At 41.4% G+C, this 15,875-nt stretch overlaps 1 protein-coding gene across 1 annotated transcript in view; it reads left to right on the forward strand.

Moving 5' to 3' along the window:
- Window positions 1-12,946: 12,946 nt before the first annotated feature.
- DSTYK (dual serine/threonine and tyrosine protein kinase) overlaps window positions 12,947-15,875 on the forward strand; it is a 54,462-nt gene continuing 51,533 nt past the window's right edge. Inside the window, exon 1 of the mRNA XM_061187429.1 lies at window positions 12,947-13,366. Coding sequence (XP_061043412.1) covers window positions 13,102-13,366 — 265 coding nt within the window. The 5' untranslated portion in view covers window positions 12,947-13,101. The remainder of the gene's footprint in view (window positions 13,367-15,875) is intronic.

A 15,875-nucleotide genomic window follows, 5' to 3' on the forward strand; every position in this document is an offset into this window, starting at 1 on the left:
CAAGGAGGATAAAGATTAGGGTTATGGAATCCTGTTATCCTTGTCGACAGCCACTTCATTTACCTTGAAAAACTGATGCAGCTTTAATTGTAGAAGATAAGGTGCCAAGATCAACAGGTAAGCATAAAGTAGATTTTTTTTTTCTTTTTGTAAGAGCAATTAACTCTAAGAAATAAAAGGCTTCTCTTTCCAATAGCAAGAGGCTTGTAGATTATCCAAGGATAATTAATTATCCTATTCTGCAGGAATTCTTTAAAAAAAATTTAAACATCAAATGGGTTGTCAGAGAGCTATTTTAAGATTTAACATACTAACTAGAGTGCTTTGCTTAGAAGGTAAAAGTACTCTCTTGAGAAACCAGATATAATAATTTTGATCACCGTATTTTGATACCAATATCATTACAAGTATTCCTTTGTTAATGTAATTTTCTTCCCTTTCTTTTGGAGATTTCCACTTCCACTCAATGCTCTCCCTAAAAGAAACTGGGTTCCGTTGGATTAGGAGGTGTAAACTACGCAAATAATCGTCAGGGAGATTGGCTGGATTGTTGCTGATGTCACAATCCCACCACCTAAGTACAGGCTTTTTATTGGCTATTGTAAGAGGCAGGCAGGACTGGGAAGGCTCTGCATCACTCGTGAGTTGGAGAAAGCTCTTGAGTCTAAACTAAATTTTCCCTGTTTTTTACTTAAAATGTACTCAGAAGCATTTTCCAATATGTTATTCAATTTTTCCATGTTATTCCATATGCTGTTACTTAGACATATTTCCATATGTTTTGGTAAACATTGTAAATGATTGTTTACCATCCTATCAAGTGAATGTATCATGGTTTATTTAACCACTATCCACTTTATTCTTAGCTATTTGTTTCAATTTTTTGCCTTCAGGTATAAAACTGTAGTTACTATTTTTATTGAGAAATAATATATATTATTTCCTCCATAGCGTAGGCTCTCTGATACCTAACTAGCAATGCTATAAAGGCGTAAACAAACCCAGATTGCCAATTTTGTAAACATTTTTCTAGCAGCTTTCCTAAGACTTGCATGGGAGATCCAAAGTTTGACTCTTTCCTTGGAGCAGTGAATCTCCCATCTGTAATACAAAAAAGGGGAAGTTCCTGCTTCTCATTTCAGGTAGGATGCATATTCTTCATTCTGGGTGCTTGTTGCTTCTTAGTAATGGGAGAAAAGTCACAAGCATCATGGCCATGAACAGAGGAGGCTTGTGAAGCATAAACTTAAACCCTGATTGTACTGCTCTCTGTGAGAGCCTGGGACTGGTAAAATGGCTGCTTTGTGTCCTTTCCCATCTCCATAGGGAATCCATACAAACCTCTGGACAGTCTGTTACTTAAAACTGAAAATGCTAGACCTTAAAAAGTCAGAAAAAAAGAAGAGAAAATATCAGCTTTGCTCAGAGAGAATCAGTTGTTTATTATTTTACATCTGAAGATAAATATCTATGGCAGTTTCATCTATTATTCTATGTGGTACTTTTAAATATAATAATAAGAGTAAGCACAGAGAACTATAGGTGTTTAAAGAGAACCATAGGTGTTAGGCATTTTGCTAGGAACATTGTGAACTCTCTCTTAATCCCCATGTCAAATCTGCAAGGTAAGGGTTATTCACTCTACAAATGAGAAAACAGGCTCAGAGAGATTATAGTACTTTCATAGGCCTGAGAGCTACACTCTGCTCTGTCTGACTCTAAAACTAAAAGCCTAATAGCCTAATAGTCCTTTCACAACTGTAATTTTGAGCCACTCTTGTGGTAAAGAATTTATCAATGAGTATTAGACTACAGTTAGATGTATCTCCATTCATTCAAATATATTTATGAAATAAATATCATTTACAAAGGCTTTACAAGATGCTTGTGGAAGATAGAGAACAAAAAAAGACGTTGGTCCCTGCCTTTGGACTTAAAGTCCAGTTGGGGAAATGAGACACAAATGAAATGTAAAACAACAACATAAGATTGAAGTGGTAATGACTGTCAATACTCCAAGGGGGAGATAAGTACCACAGTCCAGAGAGAGAGAGATCTCTATGAGGGATTAAGATGACTCCAAGGAAGAGTGTTATGCACATTCATCCATATCACGAGTGTTAAAAGGATAAAATGTCACTTTAGAATGATTCTGAAGCCTTTAAGTAAGTAAGAACTATATAAATCATCTTGAATATAGAATCACTCAATATTTGAATCTCTTTAATTTTACATCTGCATGTTATAGAATTTTTATGGCACATTAGTGATGGGAAAAACTTCTTTTTTCTTTTTATTCCCTGAGACCATAGAGCAGTGTTTCTCAAAGTATGGTTCATGGACTATCAGCAACACAAATCACCTTGGAATTTAGTTACACATGTGGATTCCTGGGCCCCACCCCAAACTAATGGAAACAGAATTTCCAGGGGTGGAGCTTGAAAATCTGCCCTTGAAACAAGTATCCTAGGTGGTTCCTTTTTTTTTTTTTAATTTATTTATTTTTGGCTGCATCGGGTCTTTAATGCTGCGTGGGCTTCTCATTGTGGTGGCTTCTCTTGTTGTGGAGCACAGGCTCTAGGTGTGTGGGCTTCAGTAGTTGTGGCACGCAGGCTCAGTAGTTGTGGCTCGTGGGCTCTAGAGCGCAGGCTCAGTAGTTGTGGCACACGGGCCCAGTTGCTCCGCGGCATGTGGGATCTTCCCAGACCAGGGATCGAACCCGTGTCCCCCGCCTTGGCAGGTGGATTCTTAACCACTGCACCACCAGGGAAGTCCCCTAGGTGGTTCTTATGCTCACTAAGTTTGAGAACCACAGATGTAGGGGAAGACTTGGTTGATCACATTTATTGATAGATTTGTGAATTAGTAATAGCTCCTTTTTTATCAAGCACTTACTATATGTTTGGCACACACTCCCACTTAGTCTGTAAAACAAACTTTGTAGATAAGTGTCATAATCTCCATTTTACAGTAAAGGAAACTGAGGCTCGAAGAGGATTAAAAATTTGCCCCATGTCACCTGGCTAGAAAGAGCTAGCCAAACCAGTTTTGTTTGACTTCAATGTCTATACTTTTCCCACAATGCCTACTGCGCTGTTACTTTGGGATTGAGTGCCTATTATATGTCATATAATTTCAGTCTAAACCTTTCAGTACCCTCCGATGGTACTCTTGCCATGTAAGATAACTAAGATTCAGAGATATTAATATATATCTCAAAATTACCTTCCACCAGTTGGAACAGAGCTTCTTATTCTAGTATGACTTTTCCTCAATTTTACTTCCTCCTGACAGTTCCTAAAACCTTTTGCAGCTCTGACTATTGGGGCTTCCTTTCCTTGTTGTTATTTATCCTGACCCTTTGCACCTAGTTCGGAATAGCAAACCATAAGTTGAAGTCTATGCTTCGTTTTTAATAGCTACCACACCTCTTCCCAACACAGGAATGGAGAGCTTCAGTCTGTCTGAATCAAGAGGGAAATGTCAGTTGCTTGAAAAACCTTCTGCTGATCTTGTGACTGCAAAGAGAAAAAGACAACTTAATCAAGGAAACCTTTCCTGGGAAGGGGGAATCACAGTATCCCATGTGAGATCTTATTCTGGAGCATGCATGCTTGTGTTATAAATCATTTTCAGGGAGTCTCATATGGCCTTGGGGCATATCCAAGCAGATAGAGGGACAAAGGGCTGTTTTCATTGGTGAATCTTCCAGGCGTGCCTTAAACCTCTCACAGGGTGCTGGTGAAAGAAGACAATACTCTCTTTCAAGATACAATGACATAGCACAATTCAGTAATATATAGCTAGAGCCATATAAATGTCTGTACCCTTTCACCCAGTAAAACCCTCCTGGGAATTATCCTGGGAAATAATTCAAAAGAAGAAAACAGGCAACAACACACCAAAAAATGTTTATAACAGTGAAAAACCTGAAGCAACCTAAATGCCCAAGAATAGGGAGTGAATGACTAACAGTGGCATAGCAGTGTAATGGAATATCAAGCTGCTGTTAAAAGAGAAACATGGAGACTATTTAGAGACACGAAAAGCCTTCTTTAAATAATATGAAAGGAAAGCATTAGAAGGCAAAATTGTGTTGAGCTAGAATAAGGGCTTTGGGGTTGGATGAACCTGTGTTATTAGCTGGATGAACTTAGACAAGTCACTTAACCTGAGTCTCAATTTCCTCATCTATAAAATAGGGATAGAAATATATATCTTTCCAGTGTTGTTGTAAGAATTAAAGAGGATATAAACGAAATGATAAAATTTTGGATAAAGCCTGGATAAAGATGGGAGGGGAGTGCTAAGAAATAATCATAAGTTTTAAGCCAAGATATGGGACTATTGAAAATTTTATTTGAAATGAATTATTTTTACGATATTTTAAATTTAATACTACTTTTTTTCCTTTATTCCTCCTCACCCTTAAAAAAAGGTCATACTCCCTATGCAGGAGATGTGTGTGCATGTCATCTGGAAACCTGCTTATGGATCACTAAGCCCTATTTTGAGAAAGTTCTAGATGAGTGCTTCTGAAATCAGCTCCAGAAAAATGACAGGAACCCTAAACACTGACACACAGGAAGGTCACTCAGCTAGGTTCAGGGCCTGCTTTTCAGGCACTTAGAGATTTTTTTTTTTTTAACCTCTTTATTGGAGTATAATTGCTTTACAATGGTGTGTTAGTTTCTGCTTTATAACAAAGTGAATCAGTTATACATATACATATGTCCCCGTATCTCTTCCCTCTTGCATCTCCCTCCTTCCCAACCCTCCCTATCCCACCCCTCTAGGTGGTCACAAAGCACCGAGCTGATCTCCCTGTGCTATGCGGCTGCTTCCCACTAGCTATCTATTTTACGTTTGGTAGTATATATATGTCCATGCCACTCTCTCACTTTGTCCCAGCTTACCCTTCCTCCTCCCGTATCCTCAAGTGTCCATTCTCTAGTAGGTCTGCATCTTTATTCCCGTCTTGCCCCTAGGTTCTTCATGACCTTTTTTTTTTTTTTTTTTTAGATTCCATATATATGTTTCAGCATAAGGTATTTGTTTTTCTCTTTCTGACTTACTTCACTCTGAATGACAGTCTCTAGGTCCATCCACCTCACTACAAATAACTCAGTTTCGTTCCTTTTTATGGCTGAGTAATATTCCATTGTGTATATGTGCCACATCTTCTTTATCCATTCATCTGTTGATGGACACTTAGGTTGCTTCCATGTCCTGGCTATTGTAAATAGAGCTGCAATGAACATTTTGGTACATGACTCTTTTTGAATTATGGTTTTCTCAGGGTATATGCCCAGTAGTGGGATTGCTGGGTCGTATGGTAGTTCTATTTTTAGTTTTTTAAGGAACCTCCATACTGTTCTCTATAGTGGCTGTACCAATTTACATTCCCACCAACAGTGTAAGAGGGTTCCCTTTTCGCACTTAGAGATTTATGTGAAGCTTGTTGGGTAGCGCTCCCTCTCTCCTCTACAGTTTGGGGATGGGGAATGTTCTCGTGACCAGAATGCCTTCCATCCACCTTTGCTTCAGAATCCTAACCCTCACCTGCATTAAACCTCCACTTTGCAGAGCTTGATTCCTGAGAAAGGGGATAGACAGGAGGACGATATGAAATATTTTCTTTTGGCTAAAATATATTGAGCATACTCTTTGTGTCAGGTATTGTGTTTGGCACATGTGGATAGATACATACTAAGCCAGTTGGAAAATATTTTGGAACTCAGGTTTCAGAATTTTCCAGAAAACCTCTACCAAGATAATGTAGACAGGGACTTCCCTGGTGGCGCAGTGGTTTAAGAATCCGCCTGCCAATTCAGGGGCCACGGGTTCCATCCCTGGTCCGGGAAGATCCCACATGCAGCAGAGCAACTAAGCCCATGTGCCACCACTACTGAGCCTGCACTCTAGAGCCCGCAAGCCACAACTACTGAGCCCGTGTGCCACAACCACTGAAGGCCATGCACTTAGAGCCTGTGCTCTGCAACAAGAGAAGCCACCGCATTGAGAAGCCCGCACACCACAGCGAAGAGTAGCCCTGCTCGCCGCAACTAGAGAAAGCCCGCGCAGAGTGACAAAGACCCAAAGCAGCCCAAAATAAATAAATAAATAAATAATTTTTAAAAAAATCCTTTAAAAAATAAAAATAAAAAGATAACATAGACAAAGAAAAGGGTGTTGATAGGTTTTCAGCTATCCATCTTTCTCCTTCCAGGATCAGCCCAGAAAGATAAAAACATGTGTTACAAGGTCTTATGCTGGGCAGGTAAAGAAATTAACCAAAAACGAGTTCCACCAAAATGCCAGGCAACATAGTGGAAAAAGGATCAGAAACATTTAGACTTGGAAAAGCATTACCAGTCTTCCAATCTTACTGATGAGAAATGAATTGTGGCAAAGCAATGTTCAGCACTTCTTCTGGAAAGCTTTGGGTCAGTTACTCTAAAAAATTTCTGGAAACTTTGTTCTTCTACTTTCTTCTTCTACTTGTTCTTTTTCTTGGCAGTAAAACAAAGATTACCTCTGTTTGGGGTTATACTAAATTTCTTTTGATTGTTTTTCCTTCCCATGCTCTGCATCCTAACAGCCAGGGATGCCACTGATGAAATATTCAGTATTGGAATGATACTTGATGTATAATTAAATAGAATACATTTAGCAATTCTGTTTTATAGACCTTTAATCTTCAAGTTAATAAACCTACATGTAGAGAATCTCATAAACAAAACCAAAACATTCTTGGAAATACATAATTTCCTTGGAAAAATACATAATCCTGAATATATTTACTACAGGAAGGAAAGAAAACATTTATTAAGCACTCTTATGTGCCAGGAAAGTTACTAACTGCTTTACACATTATGTCATTTAGTCTTCCCAACCCTGTGAGGTAGACATTAGCTTCACTATACAGATGAAGTAACTGAGGCTCCAAAAAGTTAAGTGATTTGCCCAGGATCACAAAGTAAGTAGCATCACAGCTCAGACCAGAACTTGGTCAGATTCTGACTCCCGTGCTTTTTCCTAAGTTTTTACAGGATTTCATTTCCGAAGCACTTTCTCTTCCTATGGCTCATTCCATCCTCCCCAAAACACAGTGAGATTAAACACAATCATAGAATTCTCCCTTTTAGCAAGTCACAGAGCCAGGATAAGAACCTAAGCTTGTAGCAATCATCAGCATCTCAGTTATCATTTATTGAATGCTTTCTATGTGCAAGCCTCTGTACTAAGCATTTTTAATACTTTTTTCCCTGTTTCAATTCTCATGATAACCTTATGAGGTGGTCATAATTATTATCCCATTTGATGGATGAGAAAACCAAGACTCCAAGGGGCCAATGACTTGCCCAAGATTATACAGTAGCAAGTCAGGACTAGAACTCGGGTTTGTAAAAATGATACCACAATTGATAAAAGCAGTTGTCATTTATTAAACACATCATGTGTCAGATACTGCTTCTTAAAAAGACTTTTTATTTCTAAATACTTTGAGATTTATGATTGGCATTGATTTTTAAAAATATTTATTTATTTATTTATTTAGGCTGCGCCGGGTCTGGACTCTTAGTTGTGGCATGCATGCAGGATCTAGTTCCCCGACCAGGGATCGAACCCAGGCCCCCTGCATTGGAAGCATGGAGTCTTACCCACTGGCCCACCAGGGACGTCCCGGCATTGTTTTTTTAAATGCTCACAATAACCCTATGAAGAAGGTACTATTATTCCCATCTTACAGATGAGGAACTAAGACTTATAGATAATAAGTAATGTCTCCAAGGGCATACAAATGCGAAGGGGTAGAACTAGGATTTGAACGCAGGTCTCTTCGACTCCAATCCTATTTCCTTAATCCTCAGGCTTTGCTGATTCCTGTTCTGTCTCTGTACGCCTTTTCTACCCAAAGTGTGGTCCACAGACCAGCAGCATTGGCATCACCTGAGAGCTTGTCATAAATGTGGAATCCCAAGCCCTACCCCAGACCTACTGAATCAGATGTGTATTTTAACAAGATGCCCACATGAGTCTTGTGCACATTAAAGTTTGAGAGGCACTGCTCTGCAACATACCAGCAAAATACAGAATAAGCAGAGAAGGGAGCAAGATTGTCTAGAATAGGGCTCCTCAAACAAGTTCCCTTGGAAATCAGTTTTGAGCTGGAAAGAGGTATGTTCTGCTGCTCAACTCGATAATGGTGATCTTTTCCAATTCATAAATAAAATTAAGTTAATGAATTATATTTTCTCATCTTCCATAATTTTTCCTCTCTTCTTTGGAGTTGAATATCACTTGCCTGTTAGTAAGTTTAGACGATGACAATTGAACAGTAGTAAAGAAATACCTATGGAAAGCTCAGAAATGTTGTTTAATTGTTTGTTGTATTTTTCTCTTTAATTTGTGGGTTTTTTAATTCTTGGACTTGTGATTGTGATTTTATGGTGCATAACAGAGAATAGTCGTATTTTCTCATACTGAACTTGTTCCTAACTCACATTACAGAATTGAATGTTAATGTCTTTTGGTGTTCCACAAAAAGCACCTGATTCTCACCTATATGAACATGAGGATCAAGTCTTCAGAATCTCTCTAGAAATCATCTAACCTAGAGGAACTTGCCATAGAAAAGTAAAGTTAGAAAGAGTAACATATTTCTCACCTATTCCTCTTCCTTCAAAGAGGATCAACATTAATAGATACAAATATAACCTACTGTTTTTTTCCGAATAGAAATACGAGTGGTTTTTTTTTTTTTAATTAATTTATTTATTTATTTTTGGCTGTGTTGGGTCTTCGTTTCTGTGCGAGGGCTTTCTCTAGTTGCGGCAAGCGGGGGCCACTCTTCATCGCGGTGGGCGGGCCTCTCACTATCGCGGCTTCTCTTGTTGCGGAGCACAGGCTCCAGACGCGCAGGCTCAGTAGTTGTGGCTCACGGGCCTCCTTGCTCCGCGGCATGTGGGATCTTCCCAGACCAGGGCTCGAACCCGTGTCCCCTGCATTGGCAGGCGGACTCTCAACCACTGCACCAGGGAAGCCCCATGAGTGGTTTTTAAACCATGTTCTCCTTTGTGTTTTTCTAAATATTCAAAAATATCTACAGTGAACATCCAACAAATATCTAATGAACACTTACTAAATGACAGGCACTCTTTTAGGTGCTGAAGACACAGCAATGAACAAGCCAGACAAAAATTTCTCTTCTGGATTGGTGGTTGCCAGAGGCTGGGGTGAGGGTGAGGATGAGGGTCAGGGGCAAAACGGATGAAGGGAGTCAAAATGTACAAACTTCCAGTTATAAAATAAATAAGTCCTGGGATGTAATGTACAGCATGGCTACTAGAGTTAATAATACTGTACTGCACATTTGAAAGTTGCCAAGAGAGTAAATCTTAAAAGTTCTCATCACAAGAAAAAAATTTTTTTAACTATGGATGGTGATGTATGTTAACCAGACTTACTGTCGTGATCATTTTGCAATATGTACAAATATCAAATCATTATGTTGTATACCTGAAACTAATGTAATGTATCCTAATTATACCTTAATAAAACCCAAAATCTTGGTTCTGATGTCAGTGTCTTTGGGCCTTTCCTCTTGGGCTGGTCAGATTCCTTAAAGAAGACACTGCAAGTTTCCTCTCTGGAGGGTAAACATCTTGTAGCTAGAGATCTAGGAATTGAATGGAGGAGGAGGGTTGGGAATCTTCACATTCAGTATCCATTAGTTCATTTAATCTCCCATTTTATACAGGGACCTCTGATTCAGCCCTCTCTGGAGAAAAAATACTTCAGTCTTCTTTTGGAGGAGTGGGGTCAGGGGGACAGTTGAAGAAGGGGAAGGTGACTTGGAGATCTAACTGCTCTTAAACAGCTTTCAAAATCCTTGTTTTAATCCCTGCCCATGGTACAAGCTGTACATGGCAGCCCTGTTGTCCTATACACAGTAGCTAGGGGGGGAACTACTGTTACCAATTCCTGAGACTTGAGGGATTCTGCAGTGTACATCAGGTTGGGTCTCAGCTTTTCCCACTTTGGGTTTTGGATTCAGGTTTTTCCAGGCTAGTAACTTAGTTAATGCTTGTCCATTTGCTTTCCAGCTTCTACTTTGTTTTTGCTACTGGCTCCTCTCATTACTGGGGGCTTATGCTTTTAAAAAAATTCCATTACTGTCATTTTAGTGGTGTCCTAGGAGGGAACAAAAGTAGTTCTGTGCGTTTAAGTGTTTAACACTCATCACCTGCAGGAAACACTTTCCTATACTAACTTAAATCCTCTCTCGTTATCATTCAAACCCTTATTCTCCCACATTTGTCCTTAGAATTAGATATTGGAATAAAATATGTATTTTTACTTGTAAGTGATTGTAATTTAGGAAGAGTTCACTGTCATTCACACCCTTTAAAGGTTTAAATAGCAGGAAAAAATTGATCACTTTCCCCAGCAGATCAAAAATGGAGATGAGACATACACATATTAAAAATTATGTATGTAAAAGGTTAGTTACTGCAGCATTGTTCATAATACCAGAAGACTGCACAAAACCTAACGGTCCATCAACAGAGGACCTGTTAATTGAAACATCCCAATTCATATGGTAGTATAATATACAGTCAAAAAGGATGAGGCAGATCTTTATGTTCTGCTGTGGAAGAGTCTGTAAGGGCAGAATAGAGTAAGTATAGTATGCTAGATTTGTGTTTTAAAAAATATATTTATATAGTATCTATATCTGCAACAGTAGTTACCTCCTGGGAGGGGAACTAAGTGACTGGGAGACAGGGAGTAATAGGAAGACTTAGTTTTCCCTTGCATACCGTTTGCACCATTTGAATTTTATTCCATAGTCCTATATTACAGTAAGTCCCCTACATACGAACCTTCAAGTTGCGAACTTTCAAAGATGCGAAGGTGACATTCCATCAATGTCAGGCGTGAGCGAAATTGCAGCTTGCCCTCCGACTCCTATTGCTGATGATCTTTCAGCTCTACCATCTCCCACTTCCCACCTCCTCTCCCTCCTCCAGTCAATAATTCTTCTTGCCTGTTCACTCGATGCCAGCCCCTGTATGCCAGATGTTGAACTGTACTAGTGTACTTTTCAAGGTACTGTACTGTAAGATTAAAAATGTTTTCTTTATTTTTTGTTTGTTTTTTATGTATTATTTGTGTGAAAAGTACTATAAACCTATTACAGTATAGTACTATATAGCCGATTGTGTTAGCTGGGTACCTAGGCTAACTTTGTTGGACTTGCGAACAAATTGGACTTACGAACATGCTCTTGGAACGGAACTCGTTGGTATGTAGGGGACTTACTGTACTTACTTTAGAAATAAAGAACTAATGAATAGTTTTTAAAAGGATGAGCTCCATGAACTTTACCTTACAGAATGCTCTCCCTGATTACTTCCACCTAGCCATGTTTCACCCTTTCTTCAAGATGTTAATTCTCAATTCCTTTTTTGGACAACTCCAGCTCAACTACTCTCTCATCTGATCTCCTTTGCTAGAAATTACTGTGTGTGGCAAATCATCACACATTGCTTTGTTACAGCACTTCTTCTAAAAAGTAGTATAAACCATCTTGCATTAAACTTTTCATTTGTTTCACTGAGCCTTTTAGGGGTTGCAATGGTCTTTGAAGGGGTCTTCAAAGATAAAGAATGACAAATGGAGAATACGTGAGCAAGTAAAAGGGAAGGAGAACATGAGAAGGAATTTGAAGTTCTTCCTTAGGGGCAGACTTCACATGCACTTACCAAGTAGAGATTCATGTAAGCCAGTGACCCCTTTTTATACAATACTAAAAGCCCCTGGATAGGTAAAACCGTCCCATTTTGCACGGAATTAACCCAATTATCACAACATCAATTAGCTAAGAGCACTTGCACTCCAGGAATGAGAGGTTGGAAGACCAAAGCAAACATTTTTGAAGCAAAACTCACAAAATTTTAGAGGGCATAAAGATCAACTAGCCCAAACCCTTACTTCACAGGTCTCAAGGCAAGGCATTGGGGAAGTTCTGACTCCAACTCAGGTCTCCTCTTAAATTCAGTTGGGGAACTACACTATCCAGCCTGTGGGAAAAGACATCTGGCCTGGGTAGAAGATGGGGTCTTTCCATAGCAAGAAAGACAGGAGGGCTCTGTGCCTGGAGAAGAGGAGAAAGAAAGCAGGAACTGAAAAAGAAGTGGTTGTCAAGTTTTGTTTTCTTCCTAATTGTGTCCCGGGCTCCGTCACAGTACACGTCACTAGAAGTCTTCCATATTAGTAGAAGCCAAATTAAGATAATCAGAACTGGTTTGGAAGGTTACTAACCTCAACTTCCCCTTACCCAGCTTGGTCTCTCTACTTCAAGAAACCAACTAAACTTCAGCTTACAGCTCTTTAACGACCCTTCTACAACCCCCCTTCCACACCTGGAGAAGGAAAGTCTGAAAAGGAGGATGCAATGCAAACATGAGGGGTTTCCCTATTTCCGTGGTATTTTCAGCCGCTTCCCCAGTATGTACTGTATTGGAAAGTGAGAGCCATTTAGGGTAGCCATGGAGACAGTACTAGCCTCAGTCTTGTTTCCTTACTTTTCTTTGCTATTAAAATCTTTCGCTCTGATTTCAGTAAGGCACCCCTACTTCTGCCGGAGTCCGGGTTCTGCAGGTGCTCTCTCTCCTCAGGGACACTTCTGTAGGGAGTAGGAACATGTTTTTAAATCGGGAAGAGCGTGTGAGCTCTGTGTGAGAACGGGGGAGATGTATACCAAAGGGCGGTCGGTCGCATCCACAGTCTCCAGGTTTTGGAGCTCGGCCCCGGCCCAGACTACAAGTCCCAGGAGACCCCGCAGTGACGGGGTGCTCCGGTGATCGTTCCCTCACTCCTCTGGATAGTGGAGATAAAGGTTCCGTTCGCGGCGCACTGCGGTTTGGTTTGTTTTCAACGGCAACGGCAGTGACGGAGGTTGGGAACCCGGCCGACTGCAGGCGGGGGCGTCAGGAGGCGGATTCCTCCTGCCCTAAGCACTGGGGGGCGGGAGGAGGGGAGCCGGACCAGAAGGCCGGGCACCAAGCCGCGAAGGCAGAGCAGGCTGAGGCGATGGACGGCGACGGGGTGCCGTGGGGGAGCGAGCCGGTCTCGGGTCCCGGCCCGGGAGGCGGCGGAATGATCCGCGAGCTGTGCCGGGGCTTTGGCCGCTACCGCCGCTACCTGGGACGGCTGAGGCAGAATCTGCGCGAAACGCAGAAGTTCTTCCGCGACATCAAAGGCTCCCACAATCACAGCTGTCCCTCCTCCCCCACGGAAGGCGGCGGGGCCGAGCGCGGCCCTGCCGGCGATGTCGCCGAGATCGGGCTGCAGGCGGGTAAGGAGGGTAGCCGTGAGGAAGACAGGGCTGGAGAGGCAAACTGAGGGTGGGCCGCACCCCTGCCCCTGCAAAACCCCGGGAAGAGGCGGAAAGTGGAAGAAGGGCCGCGTGGCGGGGCTCCCGGGCCTGAGCTGGCGGGATCCGAGATGCCGTGGGAGGGCATCTCTCGGGGTGGGGGAGGGGAGGGGCTCCAGGGACTCGGCCGCGGGGACCAGGGGGCAAGGGGCGCCCGAAGGCAGGAGTTCCAGGAGCAGGATCCAGGGGGCCGGGCTGTGCACGGGCGGGAGCGCGGAGGGCCCCAGTTTGAGAGGGCGGAGGTTAAGCCTCGGAGAGAGGAAAGTTGCTCTGAGTTCGGGGATGAGCAGTTGTGGTCAGAGTCCCAGTCAGGGATGGTGGAATGGAGGGATGGAGGACGGGCGGTAGGCAGGGAGCCCTAGGAGGCCAGGGGACTGTAGTGGATTTTGTGTGTGTCCGTTGTGTGTGTGTGTGTGTGTGTGTGCGTGCGTCTGTGTGTTTGATTATGTATGTGAAATAAGCTTACATCAATCATGTGGCAACTCTGTGAAAGGAATGTACTGGGGAATGGGGCTGGGGTCGCTTAAGGAAAGGGTGTCTCATGGGTGCCAGGGAATTGCCAGAGATGCGGATTGCGTTTAGGGTGAAGAAGTTAGACAGGGAAAGGATCGTTTTTTGGTCCTGAAACTTGATTCCCTCTGGGATGTGTTAGAGGCCCTAAAGCATTTAAAATCGTGCAGCGTCTTTGACCTTTCCTAATTTCTTGCTTCCTCTTAAACTGCTGTTGATGGGGAACTGGAGGGTTTGATAACTACTTGGTCTAATTAGGAAATAACAGGTTGGATGGAAGAAGGGACTGGCATCCCATGCAGACGGATACCTTGGGACAGTATAGCAGTCAATGGGTTTCATTGAGTGATTCTCTAACTAAAGTGTGTATTAAGATTAATGTTGAAAATATCTCAGGCTCTATCCCACAGATTGATTATGTCTAGTGGGTGGGTCCTAAGAATCTAAACACAAGCCATGGCTAGGGATTCTGATGCAAGTGGGCCAGCAAGCACACTTTCAGAAACACTAATTTAGATGCTGACAGCAAATTTGAACATGAGGCGTAGAATGCAGTGAATTCTTAAACTCTTCAGAGTTTGTGTGTTGGGCCCTATATTTCCAAAGTTGCATGTTTAATATCCTAAATTTGTCTGAGACTCCAGAAATGGTGATAAAAATAAGATTCTGATTGATGATATTCCACTTAGTTGGCCTGGATGTAAATAAAAAAGCTTTTATTTTACCTCATGGAATAAGTGGGATGAGGGGGGATGACTAGCTTTTCTGAAGTTGTGGTTTTGCCATCTTCTGCCCAGAGATTTGTTATTCTTAAAATGGACCCATACAGGGGACTAATTTCTGTGAGGCTATCAAAAACAATTGGTGAGAAGGGCAGATGTTTTCAGGGATGAGCCCCAGAACGTGTACTTTCACCCTCTCCCTCAGCAATGCTTTCCAGCGGCTTTCCCTGCTCACAAGTTTTTCTTATAGCTTATCTTAAAAAGCCCTCTATTGGTGTAATTTTATAACAACTATTTTAGAATTACTACTGATAAAAAATCAGAGAGTAGATTCACCTCAGAGAGATGGAGGTTTTCAAGGCACCTTGGCTGGCTCTTCTTTTTATTCTTTAAAAGCCAACTTAAGAAATACAAATGCACCTTTGTATTTTGCCTCATTGGCTTTTCTAGTTGACTGCATCATGAACTAATCTTTTCGTATGTAACTCTCTTCACCCTCTGGAGTCTGTCCATCTGAAATAAAAACCAGGGGAGGGTACAGATGACAGGACTGGGAGCCATTTGATTTTGTTCCATAAAATGCTTCCATTCCTTTAGTGTGGAGAGTTTTATTTTTGGAGGTGAAAAGGAACATCAGGAGAAATTAGTGAGGTGGCACTTACTATGTATATTTTGGGGATGCCATTTTCCCAGCTGTTTGGGTGATTGTGTTAGAAGGTAGAAACCATTCCTTAAAAGACAACTAGCTCTTGTTCTCTCCCTTTACAGACTATCTTTACAAGGTGAAGTTCATTCAGAGACTGTCTCAACTTTCTTCTGTGAATGTTGGTTTCTGATTAATAGGAACTTGAAATGTTAAGCGAAGGAACACTCAGTTCTTAACCTCAATTCTTAAAACCTCTTTTGAAGGTTTTAATCATTGTTTCAGAATGGAAGTGTCTTCTCGGTTGGATGTAGTATGGTATTTGAGCAATTGAAGATCATGGATTAACTGTAAATTTTTATTATTTCACTTTTAACCACAAAAGAGATGGGAAGGACCCCCCCAAATAATGCTTCCTTCTTAATTTTCACAGTTTTGAATTCACTGAGGGCAGTGTAGTGGGTATATAAGGTACATGATGTTTTAGAAGTTAAAAAGTGGGTGGAATCTAAAATGAGAGTAGCTCAGCCTGTACAGGGAAAACTGAATTATAAGT

This window comes from Eubalaena glacialis, chromosome 3, assembly GCF_028564815.1.
Source record: "Eubalaena glacialis isolate mEubGla1 chromosome 3, mEubGla1.1.hap2.+ XY, whole genome shotgun sequence".
NCBI classification, from domain to species: Eukaryota; Metazoa; Chordata; class Mammalia; order Artiodactyla; family Balaenidae; genus Eubalaena; species Eubalaena glacialis.